The sequence below is a fragment of the Cetorhinus maximus genome, chromosome 17 (genome assembly GCF_964194155.1).
Source record: "Cetorhinus maximus chromosome 17, sCetMax3.hap1.1, whole genome shotgun sequence".
Lineage (NCBI taxonomy): Eukaryota > Metazoa > Chordata > Chondrichthyes > Lamniformes > Cetorhinidae > Cetorhinus > Cetorhinus maximus.
Genome location: NC_135895.1, coordinates 15,804,013 through 15,820,504, shown reverse-complemented (window position 1 = coordinate 15,820,504; position 16,492 = coordinate 15,804,013). Strand labels below are relative to the sequence as shown.

General features: G+C 40.4%; 1 protein-coding gene across 2 annotated transcripts in view; it reads right to left on the bottom strand.

Moving 5' to 3' along the window:
- Positions 1-12,210: 12,210 nt before the first annotated feature.
- The window catches only part of LOC144692201 (volume-regulated anion channel subunit LRRC8D-like), an 87,824-nt gene continuing 83,542 nt past the window's right edge, over positions 12,211-16,492 (bottom strand). For both annotated transcript variants that reach the window (XM_078560764.1, XM_078560765.1), the window contains one exon: positions 12,211-15,432. In XM_078560764.1, the coding sequence (XP_078416890.1) occupies positions 12,884-15,430 (2,547 nt within the window). In that variant the 5' untranslated portion in view covers positions 15,431-15,432 and the 3' untranslated portion in view covers positions 12,211-12,883. The remainder of the gene's footprint in view (positions 15,433-16,492) is intronic.

The window sequence follows — 16,492 nt, the reverse complement described above, 5'->3', positions numbered from 1 at the left end:
CCCTCTTGGACTGTGGCTGATTACCTAGATAAAACTCACTTGCCAGCTGATGTCACAGGTTAAGTTCATTAAAATCTGCCCTGGAACTGAGTACTGCAGCATTTTTTACCATCCTTGGGGGTCATTTCTTCATAAATGAATTTTTTATGGTCACATTTATGATTTAAATACAAGAAGGCAACAGAGAAGATATTAGATTTGTTTAGTTTGACTGTTCTTATGTTCTGACATTTTAGAGGGGATGTTTATTTATTTTTAAGACAACTGATTAATATCTGTTACCAATCAGATTAGGGGGAACTGTTGTAAGGTTGTTTGGTGTCTCACTAAGAGGTTTGGAGGTTATGGTTAAACATGAACTGTTTATTGGTAACCCATAACCATATCCAAGGTACTGCCATGCATGGGTGCTGTCTCCATCCTGGCTTTTCCAGATTTTACTACACACAGTCTACCATCATGTGACTCTCTACATCACTATGTGGGCCATACTATTTCCCCAGTCCCACATTAATCATTATACTACAGGAACCTGCATTGTTAACCAGTACTGAACATGAATTTGGAGTGGCCCTCTTGGAGCATTGTGAAAAAGTTGCAAATCTTGGATTTTGAAATAAATTATTTTAAAGTGAGGTGGTGGAGAATCATTTTAACCATAACCCACTCATGGAAACTGATTAGATCTAGCCCGCTTTTACTTTCCAGTCCCCCATATTTTGCTTTACTAATAATGGTGAAGCTGTCAGTGTACTTCGTTATTACTGGGCAAAACTGACAGCAACTCCTGACATGCAGTTAGAGGTGGAAATCTGGAAGTCACTATCAGTGATACCCTTTCCCCCCACAGAACACACCGCTGCAGCCTTCGACAATAAAAACTCCACAAAGATCACTATCATGGCAATATCTTATGCTAATTATCAACTATTCTTGCTGTAAAATGGCTGTAAAAGTTACAACCTGTTCAGTCTGGAGTAACTTTGTTTTTAACAGCATAGTAAGTGATAATTACTACTGAACAACCTCATTGATCCTCAAAATTTAATTTTATAAATGTGGAGTCTCAGTCCCTCAAAGGAAGATTCATGTTGCAGAATTTGAAAAGAATTTTTTTTCTGTTTTGCTCTTTTATGTCTTTCTCTTAATTCCACACATATGTCCCAATCTTTATTTTGCTTCTGCACAAGATTTCAGTGTTCTTTGTATTTCTGATTTTTTAACTTCCTGCTTTGAAGCCTGTGTCTTAGTTAGGAGTCATGAATGTGATTGGTTTAAGAATCTCTCAGCTGCTTTGCCTGCTCACAAATACCATTGATCCCCTGTGGAGAGCAACAAGTTCAAAGAGACACCGTATGAGTGAAAGTCTCTGCTGACAACTGCTAAAAACTGGACCCGAGATAAATAGAAAAAGCCATAGGCAGCAAAATCTGGATCGCTGATTTCAATAGAAAATAAAATTAGGCAGCAGGCAAAACAGGGTAGGTTTAGATAAAATCACCTCCAAAAGGTTTTTAAGAGGAGATGGAAAAATATATATCTCACTTTTGAGCCGGAAACACAATAATAAAATACCGAGTGATACCTAGAGTGGAGCAACTTCATTGAAAATGGTGGGGTGGGTGGGGGGAATAGATTAGGTAGCCACCTGATAAGACTTTTTTCACTTTTGGAATTACCACCATCATTTGCATGCCACAAGGCTATTATCTCTCTTGAAGTGTCAGCTTGGCTTAGTTGGAAGCACTCTTGCCTCTGAATCAGAAAATGGACATGTTACAATTTGGACCTTTTGCAATCATTTCATCTTGGGTACTCAGGAAAAAGTCCAAATTTCCTATCATAGATAAATCTGCACCTTTATATGTGTTGTGTGTGGGACATTTCTAAGGTAATAACTCGAACAATCTGGTGCACATTTGTGCCCAGCAGTTCATTCTGGGGAGATCTGAAAGTTTGATTTAAATAGTTGAAAAATATTGGTTCATAGGACATCTTACGCCAGGTCAAGCGCACAACCTTTATTTTGGCTGCATGACCACTTCCTATGGTTTTAATGCAGCCAACCCTCTGAGGATTTTCCTGCTATATTCAGCAAGGTAGTGGCAGGCCCCATCATGTCTGCTATCTGCCTTTGCTACTGATACCAACCTAGCAGCTCCCTCCTGGAGTTGCTTGGCACCACTAATTTTTTTTCCTTTATTCTTTCATGGGGTGTGGGTGTTGCTGGCAAGGGCCAGCATTTGTTGACCATTCCTAATTGCCTTTGTACTGAGTGGCTTGCTAGGCCATTTCAGAGGGCAGTTGTTGGTGTGGATCTGGATTCACATGTTGGCCTGGAGTCACATGTAGACCAGACCAGGTTACATCGTGAGGCTATGCCCCTTTATTTTTGAAAATATGATTTTTCAACTTTCACTTGACTGGAAATTTTGCAATTTGAACTGAGACAGAGCAAACTGCTTAAAAATGCAAGGCCACATTCCCAAGGTGAAGGTGAGAAACAAACAAATTACTCTTAGGGGAGTGTGAAGAGAGAGACATTTCCTATAATCCAGCCACCCATGGAAATCCGTAACTATCCAAGAAAGAGACATTAGAAATGCAAAATACTGGGTGTTGAAACAATAGCTGGCACAGACAGATACGCCCATAACCTCTTGGAAATACACAATGGGTGAAGTATTTCAGGGCAAGACTGCCCAGCCACTAGAGAGAGGTTACAAATGACACAGTGCTGTCAAGAAAGCCTTCAGCAGAGGAAACAGGCTGCTTTCTCCCCCTCTTTCTCTTTTGGAATAAGTGGGTCACCTGGTTCGAGAAGCTGACTCTACTAGAAACCTACCAGCGAAACAAGACCTCATAATAATTGCAACATCTTCTACATCTGACTGCATCCAAGAAACCAGCTGACTTAAGACAGCCACAGTGTTTAAAATCTATGCCTCAAGGACAATCAAACGACACTTAACCATATATTCTTTTACCTTTTTTTACTTGGACTCTAACTCCCCTTATTTCTGATAACTGCATGTGTGTGTGTGTGCCCGAATGACTGCATAAAGGCCTGACATCGCATTTTTATTATTTTTCTCAGGTTAAGGGCTTAATAAATTTGCTCTTTCTTTGACTCAAGAAAACCTTGTTTGATTGACTCCTTATTGTTCAAGCTTAAATAGTTAATTACATTCGGATTTGGAAAGGGCATATCCTCGTGAAAAAGAAACTTAAACCTTTGTTGTAACCAACTAGCTCTCCAAATGAGCATTATGACCTGCCTTTTCCCCGTACCCTTGCACATTGTTTCTATTCAAATAATCATCTAATGTCCTCTTGAATGCCTTGATTGAACCTGCCTCCACACAGTTCCAGGCAGTGCATTCCAGACCTGAACCACTTGCTGTGTGAAAAAGTTTTTTCTCACGTCACACTTGCTTCTTTTGCAAATCACTTTAAATCTGTGCCCTCTCATCCTTGATCCTTTTACAAGTGGAAAACAGTTTCTCCCTATCTACTGTCCAGCCCCCTCATGATTTTGAACATCTCTCTTAAATCTCCTCTTAGCCTTCTTCTCTCCAAGGAGAACAGTCCAAACCTCTCTAATCTATCCTCATAGCTGAAGTTTCTCATCCCTGGAACCATTCTTGTAAACCTCTTCTGTGCTCTCTCCAATGTGTTCACATCCTTCCTATAACATGGTGCCCAGAACTGTACACAATATTCTAGCTGAGGTCTAACGAGTGTCTTATATAAATTCAGCATAACCTCCCTGCTCTTGTACTCTATGCCCCTATGCTTTATTAACTGCTCTCTCCACCTGTCCTGCCACCTTCAATGATCTATACACATATACATCCAAGTCTTTCTGCTCCTGCACCCCCTTCAAAATTTCACCCTTATTTTATATTGTCTGTCCATGTTCTTCCTACCAAAATGCATCACCTCACACTTCTCCGCATTGAACTTAATCTGTCACCTATCTGCCCACCCCACCAACTTATCTATGTCCTCTTGAAGTTTCACACCGTCCTCCTTGCAGTTCACAACACTCCCAAGCTTCATATCATCCACAAACTTTGAAATTGTCCCCTGCATACCCAAGATCTAGATCATTAATATACATCAGGAAAAGCAAGGGTCCCAATACGGACCCCTGGGAATGCCACTACAAACCTTCCTCCAGCCCGAAAAATGTCCAATGACCATTACTCTGTTTCCTATTTTTCAATTTTGTATGCACATTGCTACTGTCCTTTTTATCCTATGAGCAATAACTTATCTCGCAAGTTGGTTGTGTGGCACTGTGTCAAATGCCTATTCAAAGTCCATGTACACCACATCAACAGCATTACCCTCATCAACTTTTTCTATTACCTCTTTAAAAAACTCTAGCAAGTTAGTTAAACATAATTTCTTCCTTAGAAATCCATGCTGGCTCTTCCTTATCAACCCACATTTTTCCATGTGACTACTAATTCTATCCCGAATAATTGTTTCTAGAATCTTGCCCACTACTGAAGTTAAACTGACTGGTCTGTAATTGCTGGGCTCATCCTTACAACCTTTTTTGAACAAGAGCGTAATGTTTGCAATTTTCCAGTCCTCTGACGCCACTGCTGAGTCTAGGGAATACTGAAAGATTATGGACAGTGCCTCTGCGATTTCTACTCTCACTTCCTTCAATATGCTTGGATGCATCTCATCCGGTCCCAGTGCCTTATCAACTTTAAGTACTGATAGTCTATTCAACACTTACTGCTTATCAATTTTGAACCCTTCTAATGACAGAGTTTCCTGTCTGTCACCATGACCTGGGTAGCATCTACCTCCTTGGTAAATACGGATGCAAAGTATTCATTTAATACCTCAGCCATGGCCCCTTCGTCCATGTGTAAATTCCCTTTTAGGTCCATAATCGGCCCTACTCCTCCTTTTACAGCCCTTTTACCATTTATATGCCTATAGAAGACTTAGGGATTCCCCTTTATATTAGCTGCCAGTCTTTACTCATAATCCCTCTTCGCTTCTCTAATGTGCTTTTTCACCTCCCCTCTGAACCTTCTGTATTCCTGTTGGTTCTCAATTGTATTTTCTACCTGACACCTGTCATAAGCGCACTTTTTCTTAACTATAGGCTTTCAGTACAAAAGTGCTGATTGTGCTATGGTGGCAATTAACTTGCTTTTGATGAGCACAATGTAGTGCATGGATCATTGCCAAAGGCATATTATACAACTCTGTACTGAATGGAAAATTCCAATGTTGAAAGCTCTTGTTACATGTACCTGATTCGCCCTTTACATGGCTATCACTGGAGGATAAGACCAGTTGCTACTGTGACAATCTGAAGGGTTAGCTCTCATTGTTTATTCAGAAAATGGACTGCTTAAGTAGTTTCCTGAAGGATTGTTGACCGGTGCTAACACCTTAGCCTCTTGGGAAGACGAGAAAAAGCGTAAGGAATTGTGCTTGCAGTCCAGTGTTAATGTCTGTCTAATCTAACATAGTCTCATAAACTGGAGAAAATGGAGGCAATGTTCACCGTTACTGCTTGGGCAGTCAAATGGCAGAGCAGAATACCCCTCTCCCTTGTCGAACCCACATCATTTTTATTTGGAAATGAAAAATTGGACGGGCTCTATTATAGGCAGCGTTCTGCTCTGCCAACTAACTACCCAAATGGTGAAAGTAATATGTTTAGAATTGTTACAGCACAGAGGAAGGCCATTCGGTCTGTTGTGTCTATGCTGCCTCTCCCAAGGAGCAATTCACGTACTGCCGCTCCCCTGTCCTCTCACCACATCCCTGCACATTCCTCCTTTTCAGTTATTTGGAAAATTTAGAAAATATAGAAAAATGTATGGCACAGAACAAAGCCATTCTGCCCATCATGTCTGCCCTGGCCAAAAAACAAGCCCCAGCCTAATATCATTTTCCAGCACTTGGTCCGTAGCCCTGGAGGTTATAGGACTTCAGGTGCATATCCAGACACCTTTAAAATGAGTTGAGGGTTTCTGCCTCCACTACCCTTTCAGGCAGTGAGTTTCAGACCCCTATTGCCCTCTGGGTGAAAACATTTTTCCTCAACTCCCTTCTAATCCTTCTACCAATCACTTTAGCTCCCTAGTCTTTGCCCTCTCTGCTAAGGAAAATAGGTCCTTTCTATCCACCCTATCTGGTCCCCTCATAACCTTGTACACCTCAATCAAATCTCCCCTCAGCCTCCTCTGTTCTAAGGAAAACAGCCCCAGTCTATCTAATCCTTCGTCAAAGTACTTACCCCCTACCCACCCCCCACCCATTTTTGGTGCAAGAGGATAGAATGAGCGTTGAAGTTTTAGTTTGGGGAAAATGAAAAGGGTCAAGGCAAGTTCTGAGGAGTAAAGCATTGTCTATCTATTTTTTTTTCTTTCATGGGATGTGTGTGTTACTGGCAAGGCCAGCATTTGTTGCCCATCCCTAATTGCCCTTGAATGGAGTGGCTTGCTAGGCGATTTCAGAGGGCAGTTAAGAGTCAATCATATTACCATTGGGTCTGGAGTCACATGTAGGGCAGACCAAGTAAGGATGACAGATTTCCTTCCCTAAAAGGACATTAGTGCACCAGATGGGTTTTTACAACAATTGATGATAGTTTCCTGGTCACCATCACTGAGATTAACTTTACATTCCAGATTTATTAATTGTTGTCCCCAAAGCATTAGTCTTGGCCTCTAGATTACTAGTCCAGTAACATTACCACTGCAGCACTGCACCTCCCCCTAAAACCCATGTCATGGTGGCTTTTTCATGTGCGTGTCCAGAAGGTGCTTTCTCAGGATCTATCAAGCTAATCAAACAGAAGGTGAAAAATAGGGAATGACAAATAATCGGATGAGTTGATTTTGCAATGAATAAGTAAATAAACAAAAATCATTTTAATTATCATCTTTATTTGTATTCTTATAATTCCATAATACAGTTTGGTGTGTCATTATCTTGATGCTCAAGTGCTTTTTCCCTAAATTTACAATAAAAAAATCCTAATTTGAAATGTTATATTCTTCATTGTTCTTCATGACTTCTCCAGTAGCTTGACTGTTTCTTAAGAGTTGGCACTGTTGAATTGGCTAAACCAAAATCTGATGGGTTAGAAAATTAAACTGATAGAATCCACTCAAGTTTACAAGGTTGTTGCAGACTGTGCATTATCAATCCCAACACCGACTGTTATATCTCAGTCCCCGTAGCAAATGGGAGCTGATTCAACACACAATTAGCTTTTGTTCACTGTTATGAAATGTGCAAATTCAAAAGGATCTCCAAATGTTGGATGTGCTGTTCAGGATTGCTTAATATAAGCAGCAATAACAGCAAAAAATGAAATCATAGATGGCAACATCAAACAAAAAATGGCCTATATAAGGCCAACTGTCCCTACCTAATTTCTGCAATTGTTTTTGCAGCCCTTATCAGCACAATATAGGTTCTATACATCTTTGAAGCTCAGAGTGGAAAAACTGAAAAAAAGACCCACTTTGGCAGGAATAGGTCCTATTACAGTGTGTGGGCATCACTGGCAAGGCCAGCATTTATTGCCCATCCCTAATTGCCCTAGAACTGAGTGATTTGCTAGGCCATTTCAGAGGGCAGTTTAGTGTCAACTATACTACTGTGGATCTAGAGTTACATGTAGGCCAGACCAGGTAAGGATGGCAGATTTCCTTTCCTAAAGGAAATTAGTGAACCAGATGGGTTTTTACGACAATCAATGATAGTTTCATGGTTACCATTCCTGAGACTAGCTCTATATTAGAGATTTTATTAATAGAATTTAAATTCCACCACCTGCTGTGGTAGGATTTGAACCCATCTCCCCAAAGCCTGAGCCTCTGGATTAGTAGCCTAGTGACATTACCACTATGCTACCATCTCCCCCCTAATTACCAATAAAACTAGTAAACTACAGGCTCACAATGCATCATGAACACTTGGGCATTCAGATTGGATCTAGACAGCTTTCTTTGTCTGCCATTTCCTACTGCAGATAACATTGTGCATCAAAACAGGACCATTTTCAAGTAACAAAATAAAAAAATCACTTCTAAAAGCCACCAACATTAGAAACTAGCTGTAACTCATCTTAATAAGACTCCAATAGAAAAGGCAGAATTTTTGCCATTTTGAGTTAATTAAGCAATAGTCCAATACTGACTGGCTGGCCAATTTGATTTCAGTTCTGCAGGTCATCAGGAAACTGCATTTTAACATTTTGTACAAATGGTGAATTTTAATGTGATAAGAATCTACTCCATAGGAAAAAAACAAATCACCTCACTTTCAAACTCACTACATTTCTGGTCAGTGACGCAGGCAAATAGATATTGGTTTTGGTCTTTTTGGGCGTCTGTAGGCTCACAGACATAGTTGGAGGTAGAAGCCACACTTTCTGGTACAATTCACTGACCATGCCATTGTATTTGCACTAGAGGGCAGTCATGACCTGGTAACAAATGTCCTGGCTGCATTAGCAGGATGCAGTAAATGAACATTTTAAGCACCTTTATTGTGTTCTGAAAACAACTGAGACTGGTTTGATTAGCAATTAATAGTGTGTTGCCTTTACGACAGCAACATTTTGCCTAAAATTCAACAAGACATGTTCCAAATTACAGCTTAAAAGAAGAAATAATTGGCTTCTGGTAACCAAATGGAATATTAATTATACAGGCATGCAAGAACAAGACCGACATTGTTCAAGTTTCTTTTGAAGTTACTATGGTAGGACTAATTGTAAACTATGGGATAGAAATTCATCCAGAGGTGGTGCAAAACAGGCAGAATACAGTCGACCACTTGTTCAATGCAGTGCTTGATATTTAATTCCATTGACTATAATAGAACAGAATATTAGGCTATGTGTATAATGGCCAGTTGATTTAATAATGGCCATTTCAAATCACCGCCAGAGACCAATTTCTACCACGATATCTTTCAAACATCCATGAGGAAATCGTGCAGTGGCAAAAACCAATAAAGTTCACAATGCAGTAGGGTTGAAACAAACAGGCCACGATTGTGGATTCACATTCATTCAGGTCATTAAAAAAGCTTCAGAAAAATATTGGGTGCATTGTATTTGCACTACAATTAAAATTTCAATTGTTCTATATATAAAAATGTCTTTTGCCCACCGTGCCTAATTGTATTCTAGCTTTTAAAAAGTGGTCATTGTTCAATTTAAACAGGGTAATAACTAACATTCTGGACCTGAATTTGGGCCACTTGCATTTTTTCATCTGTGCTTAGAATGTTGCCAAATGCCATTTTTTAAAAAGATAAATATGTTCTCGCACGCAGTTGTCATGGCTTTGCATTCATATATTAAAACACGCACATTAAAATAAACCTGTGCAGCACAGAGTGTGGCACTTTACCCAGAATTCTTTCAGCACATTTCCTCTTCAATCGTGGCCACTAAAAGCTCTTGGCTTCCGTGTTAACCAAGCGGGAATTTTCTCAAAGTGTCTGCAAAGCCAATTTTGTGCTCAACCGAACAGGGTTATTGATAACTACTGATCGCTGCACCATAGATCTGATATGTAAGCAAGCTCAATAGGAGAACACATAGCATCGGTCAGCACAAGGACTCAATACACTAGCTGGATTCCCTGAATTCTTACATAGAGTTACATAGAACTTACAGCACAGAAATAGGTCAATCTAACTTATTCAGGCCAGCTTTAATACTCCACACGAGCCTCCTCCCACCTTATATTGCTCCAACCCTTTCAGTATATCCGTTAAGTCCTTTCTCCCTCATGTGTTTATCTAGCTTCCATTTTAATGCATCCACCATGGCTTCCATCATGACAGGTCACTAAATAAACCATCTGCTGTCCTATCACTAAGTTTTTTTTTGATTGCACTTTGTGCTTAAATAAACTGTGCTGAATTTTACTAAGATTCAGGCACAGAATGTCAACTAAAAGAAAACCTCATTTAACGTGATGCGCAGGACATTCCTCCAATATCTACAACCTAGCACACATTTTTTGACTTTATTTCATCTTTTTCAGAATGCAAGTCTTCTTAATTGCAGATTATTTGCAGCTTTTTGTCGCTCGGTCTGAAGGTTGTAAAGACCTCAATCTAGGGCCCAGGTATTAATATTGGTGATAAAGGACAAACAATAAACATGTTTGTAAAACATTCCTCAATTCACTGTTTTAATAGTGGTGTTACCACCAAATGATTATGCAATAGTAGTTAAAAGACTATCTATTGGTATCACCAAAAGCAATGTCTACGTTTAGATAAGTCTAGATGCTGGAAATAAACATCAGATCTGTGAAGGGCCGTAAAGAGAAAGGATATGTTGGGTACTTGATCAGAAATACTCAGCTCCAACAGAAGGTCTGGACCTTAATACTTCAGCATTAAGCTTTTGTATTTCCACATGCTGATGGACTGGTTGTACGTTGGTTTTTATTTTAGACTTTTAGTGACTAGATTATGCTCATTGCTTCATCTAAAAGGCAATGGACAGAGTGAAGAAAAGATTCACAAAAATGATTCTTAGGATGAGGAACTTCAGTTATGAAGATAGATTGGTTACATTAGGACTGTTTTCCTCCGAGAAGAGAAGGCCGAGAGGAGATTTGACAGGTATTTAAAATCATGAGCAGTCTGGACAGGGTATATAGGGCAAAGCAGTTGCTACTCGTGAAAGGATCATGAACGAGAGGGCACAGATTTAAACTAATTGGTAAAAGAAATATGAGAAAAACTTTTTCACACAGCGAGCGGTTAAGGTCTAGAATGCACTACTTGAGTTTGGGGTGGAGGCATGTTCAATTGAGACATTCAAAAAGGGAATTAGACAGTTATCTGAAAAGGAAGAATGGATTATGAAGAGGTGAGGGAGTGGTACTAAATGAATTACTCATTCGGAGAGCCAATGCAGACATGGGCTGAATGGCCTCCTTCTGCGCTGTAACAATTCTATGATTCAATACTTACATTATGCCAGTGATTACTGATTCATTGTCTATGAAGTACTTTGGGACATGTTGAAGACCTGAAAGGTACTATATAATTGCAATCTATTTCCAAGATGTAGTTTTGAACAGTTGGAAGCATCAGCCTATGCTGTTGTCCTATTTGTACACTCATCATGTGAGAGGATAATGATCTCTTTTCAAGTTCAATTCCCCATTCCCCCATCCAAATTCTCCCACATTCTCACCCTCTCTTCCAGATATCAACATACCTTGCCCAAGTTTTGAGTGCTATCGACTATTCAATTGCAAAGGGAGTTGGTGCACGGAAACTCCACCAGCATTAAGCAGTTCCCCACACAGACCTCCAGCTGATGTCCTGTGGCAGATTCAGTAAAGGCTCTTGTCCTTAAGGCGGGGACACAGAAATCAACTTGTAGGAATTCTACAGCAGCTTTAACTAGGATCTGGGATCCGTCTCATCCGTACAGTTCTGTAGCTCATGCCAATTGCTAAGCCACAGAGCTGATAATTTGTAATTATATTTTTCTTAATAACAAACTGCTTTTATTGTGTTTCTGAATTCTTATGCACATGCCAGCTAACCACTACGATGCAATAAAAGCATGACCGGGATTTTCCAACACTTGGAAGAAAAGGCCAGAGAATGTGTTTCTCTTATGTATTGAAGATATCATCTCTCTGCTGGGAGGGATCTTTGATTTAAGCGAATCATTTGGTATAATTTCATGTCTCCTCCAGAGCCAAGCATGACATATATTGGAGGAGAACCAAGGTGGATCCCAGAGCAACCCCATTCATTTACGCAGAAACCTGTGAATCTGCAGATTGATTTAGAGCTGGCCAAGTAGGGGGAAAAGTTGCCAGTATTCATGCTTTTTTTCCCCCTCCTGGTTCAAACTCTGCCTGATGATTGCTGTGAAGGCCAACATGAAGCACTACTATAAAATTGCACAGAGACGCTGAATGGGACATGTGTCTAGATACACCCTTATTGTATTTCATCAGAGGGATATCTGGGAATGTGAGTCGAGGTCAGGAATGACCGGTTTCCACAATTTTCTAGGCTGAAGGCACCTTCTCAATGAATCAATAGGTATATTTGACTTATTGAGGTGAATAGCACATGTGGAAGGGGCCCTGGTAATGAAATTAGACTCCTTAGGCCTTCCTTCTTCATATCAAGCAAAAAAAACCAATTACTTTGAAGTAAATTTGTTTTCTTTTATTTAGAAACAGCTGAAATTGGTGCTAGGAGTTAGATATTGGCACATTCTGTGCTAAATCCACACAGTTTAGAGCCTGGAACTTAACTCTCTTCCTACAGAAATACAGACTACAAACAGGTGATGTGATACCAGAGACAAAATACGGGTTTATGTCCATCATGACAAACTTCTGATCTTAATTGGGCTTGTAAAGGAGAGGAGCCAGTTTGCTGGCTCCCGCAAGAAGGAAAATAAAGTAGTGTTTAAGATGCACTGGTGCTCACTCACAAATTTTGTAATGGCCAGATTAGCAGCAAAACTGAAAGAGGCCATGCATTTGGAGTGGCTAGAGAGCAGTCTTCAACAGGTTATGAAAAATGAAGTGTCAGGAATAAATTAAAATCACACCCATTTACAAACATGGATACATGAACAAATATTCAGTCATTGACAGACTTGTATAAGACAACCAGTGACCAACAGTTAATTAATTGGTTACAATTTATTACAATGATTTGAGCGCTTTTTCAGGGCAAAAAACCAGCATCACCTTATCTAGTTTTTAAACAGTTGCCATGTTTTAAGTACCTTGATCTAATTTATACATTTTTTTTCCAGTTAACGAGCAAACAAACATTCAGGTCCAAAGCTCCTACATATGCTTTGCTCAATAATTTATATTCCTGTGCCAAACGTTGAGTTTGAGTTAAAGTCTTGATTAAAGAGGTCTTTAACCTCAGAGGGCAGGGTGTCAAAGAGGTGATCCTCAACGACAAGCCCACTTTTCTTCAGAAGGCGGCAGTGGACTAAATCTGCTGGAAGTCTGTCCAGACAGTTCCCTCTCAGCTCTAGCTGTGTGAGCTGCACCAGCTGGCCAACCTTTTCTGAAATGTAAGTGATGCAGTTTTGGCCCACGTTCAAAACCCGCAACTTTGTGCACTTAAAAACCTGCTTTGGCAAAATTTCCACTCTGTTTCCCGTCATTGCAAAATGCTGTAAATTCTGGAGGCACATGATCTCCACTGGAATGACAGCAATGGAATTGTGACTTACATCCAGATATCTCAACTTCTGCAAAGTGAAGACAGCCGCTGGGAGAGACTCCAGTTTATTCTGAGAAAGGTAAAGCAGCTCGAGGTTCTTCACCAGGCTGATGGATGAAGGGATGGTGATGATTTTATTGTGCCAAAGCTTAAGGCATGTCAAGCGCTTCAGATGTTGAAAACTTATCACCTCTTCGATTGTGCGAATGTTGTTGGATTTCAAGTCCAGTTCCTGCAAGTTGGTCAAGCTGAAAATGGCATGTGGGATCCGTTCCAGTTCACAGTTCTGCAGTTCCAGCTCGGTTAGATTGATCATCTTCTTCAAGCTGTTCAGTACTAAAAGTTTCGTTCCATCATTGTGAACCAGCAGCGCGATGAGGTGGGGCGCAACATCAGTGATGTTTGAAGGAACTTTGGTCAGATTACTCTTCAGATGCAAGATCTTCAGGTGTTTTAATTCTCGAAGTGACTCTAGAGCTATCATCTTATTATTTTCAGAGTTCAGATTACCAACTAGGTACAGTTCACGCAGGTTTTTAAGCAAATAGACCCAGGTGGGAATTTCTGCAACATCAGTGAACTTGATGTGCAGATACCTAAGGTGGTCCCGGAGGAAGCTGAAGGCAGTTTGCTCCACTTTAGCGGGGCAATGGTAAAGGTGCAATTCCTGAAGATTTGTCATTTGGGAAATTTTGGCAGGAATCTTTGCCTCAGGAATCAGCTCTAGCTTCAGTACCTCCAGCTCTGTCATGTCGAACACAGCATCGGGCACCCCGGAAAGCATGAAGAGGTGTAGCTCCTGCTTCTCCTGAGGGTTCCTAGAGACATGCTGTTTGAGTTTTTCATAAGTCCATTCGTGGTTCAAACTGAGCTCCCGCAGTTTGTTTTCACTCACCTCTGACAGGAAGACTCCAAAGCGCTTCGAGTAAAGTTGGTCATATTGATCAACCATATGCAGCAGAAATGCAAAGTCATTTTTAACATCTGGAATGTCACTAAAGCTACTTTCTTCACGGACCTTTTCAAACGAGTATTCCTTTAAGGGCCGCCTAAACAGCCAAAACAAAGTATACATACAAACCAGTCCATAAACACATATGAGTGCAATGTAACTAATTAATAATTTTCGCAGCATAAAAGCCATGTTGTGAGTACAATAAAATTGAGTATATCCAGTCAAATGTTCTATCTCTGGTTTGCAGACATGATAAAACTTTATAGAAGTCACAAAAGTAAGTGTATAACATAAAATAAACACTAACTTCACTGTCTTTATGACTGTCTGGACAACATAGAGTTTATATATCAAATCACTGTCTTCAACATGAGCACGGAACTTACGAACTTTCTCAAAAAGGGCTTTGGCCTGCTCCCCATCTTTCTTGTCCAAAATAGTCATGCTGGGAACTTCAATGACTGGCTTCTCAGCTGAAAATTTAGGCCCAGTCCTGGATATCATGGGTGTGCTGGAGCAAGGGCTTTCTTCCTCGCTGCCAGTTGATAAATGCTTTGCCACAGAGGTCTTAAAGCGCTGCTTGTTCTCCTCCGAGTCCTCGCACGCAGTTTCAGAGAGTGCTTTTGTGGTCCAGGGAGACTCAAAACACTTGCCCAGTATAGAAACAAAGTGTTCGATCTTTGAACTGGTCTTGGGGTACTTGAACCAGAAATTGCTACTGACCATCAGGATGAGTGTATGGATTAGAGCAAGGTAGGGAAAGTATTTGGAGTACCAAGGCAAGGCCATATGATAGCACATCTGATTGATGAAAATATATTGCTGGTACTCCAAGTTCGTTGGGCGCCCAAAGTTGAAAGGGCCTTTTTGTACGTCATCAGGTAGGTCAACGGTTATTGTAGACATGCTTTCAAATGCTCCCCTAGTAGCATGATTCCGGCTCCCCCTTGAAGACGTAACGCTTTCTAAATCTGGTACGACAGATGTTTTGGGACCTTTCGCAGGGCTCTCAGTGACACTGCGCTGGGTTTCCGACCTCTCATCTGATAGGGGCTCAGGAAGACACACGACTTGATCTTTGGTCAGCTGCATGGTGCCCGCAAAGATAGCTACCATCAACATTACAATGGCTAAATAATCCATGAATACATCCCACCATGGCTTCAGGATTCGATAGGTTGCCTGTATGTCATTAAGAGATGCAACTTCTGTGAGGGTAAACATTCCTGTAAAATACATAAAAAAGGTAGAATAAACAATGGAGAAAATTACTGGGACTAAGAAAGATCACCTTCCACTTTAGGAGTTGGATGCATTCCCCTTTTTGCACAGTTAATAGGTCAGTTGTGCAATTCAGTGTACTACTGCAAGCCACAAAGGATCCCTGGTTTAATCCCTGATGCGATTGAGTTAGACAATGGGTCTCAATTGTCTGGAGTAAGGAAATGAAAAGATGGCCAGGGTTTTTACTTTTAATTATGCCTACACCATAACAAAGTGCAAACAAGGTTATGGTCAGGCCTGGTGGCAGGCTATTTGTCTATGAATGGTAACATTCACCATCTTGTGTCACATGAAAAATAGCCATTTATTATGTCCACCTGATGGAAGACGGCTCACCACCACCTTCTCAAGGGCAAATAGTAAGGGCTGTAAATACTGGCCTATCTAGCGATGCCTACATCCCAAGAATGAATTAAAAACAGACCAGCATCAGGAGGGCTAGTTGTTCCTGTGCAACTGCATTTCAGAAAGAGACAGATAAGAGAAAAGCATTTGGCAATTTTTTGGAACAAGCAAAATTTGTACATACAATTAAAATGTTGACAGAATTTGAATTTAAGCTCATTCCAATTTAAACAAAGAAAAATCCTAATTAACAAGATGAATAAAAAGTGTTTTAGAATTTGGTTAGTTCACATTATAACAATGTCTAGTGATTTACAACTAAGGAAGATGTTTAATTCTTTAATTACAAACAGAAAATGTTGGAAATCCTCAGCAGGACAGGCAGCATCTGTGGAGGGGTAACAGAGGAAAGATCATTGACCCTTTCATCAGAACCAGCAAAAGTTAGAGATGTAACAGGTTTTAATATGTGTACAGAGGGAGAGAAATTAAGAACACAAGAAATAAGAGCAGCAGTAGCCCATACAGCCCCTCAAGCCTGCACCACCATTCAACAGGATCATGGCTGATCTTCAATCTCAACTCCACTCTCCCACTGATTCCTATATTCCTCGATTCCCTTAGAGCCCAAAATTTAATCAATCTCATCCTTTGATG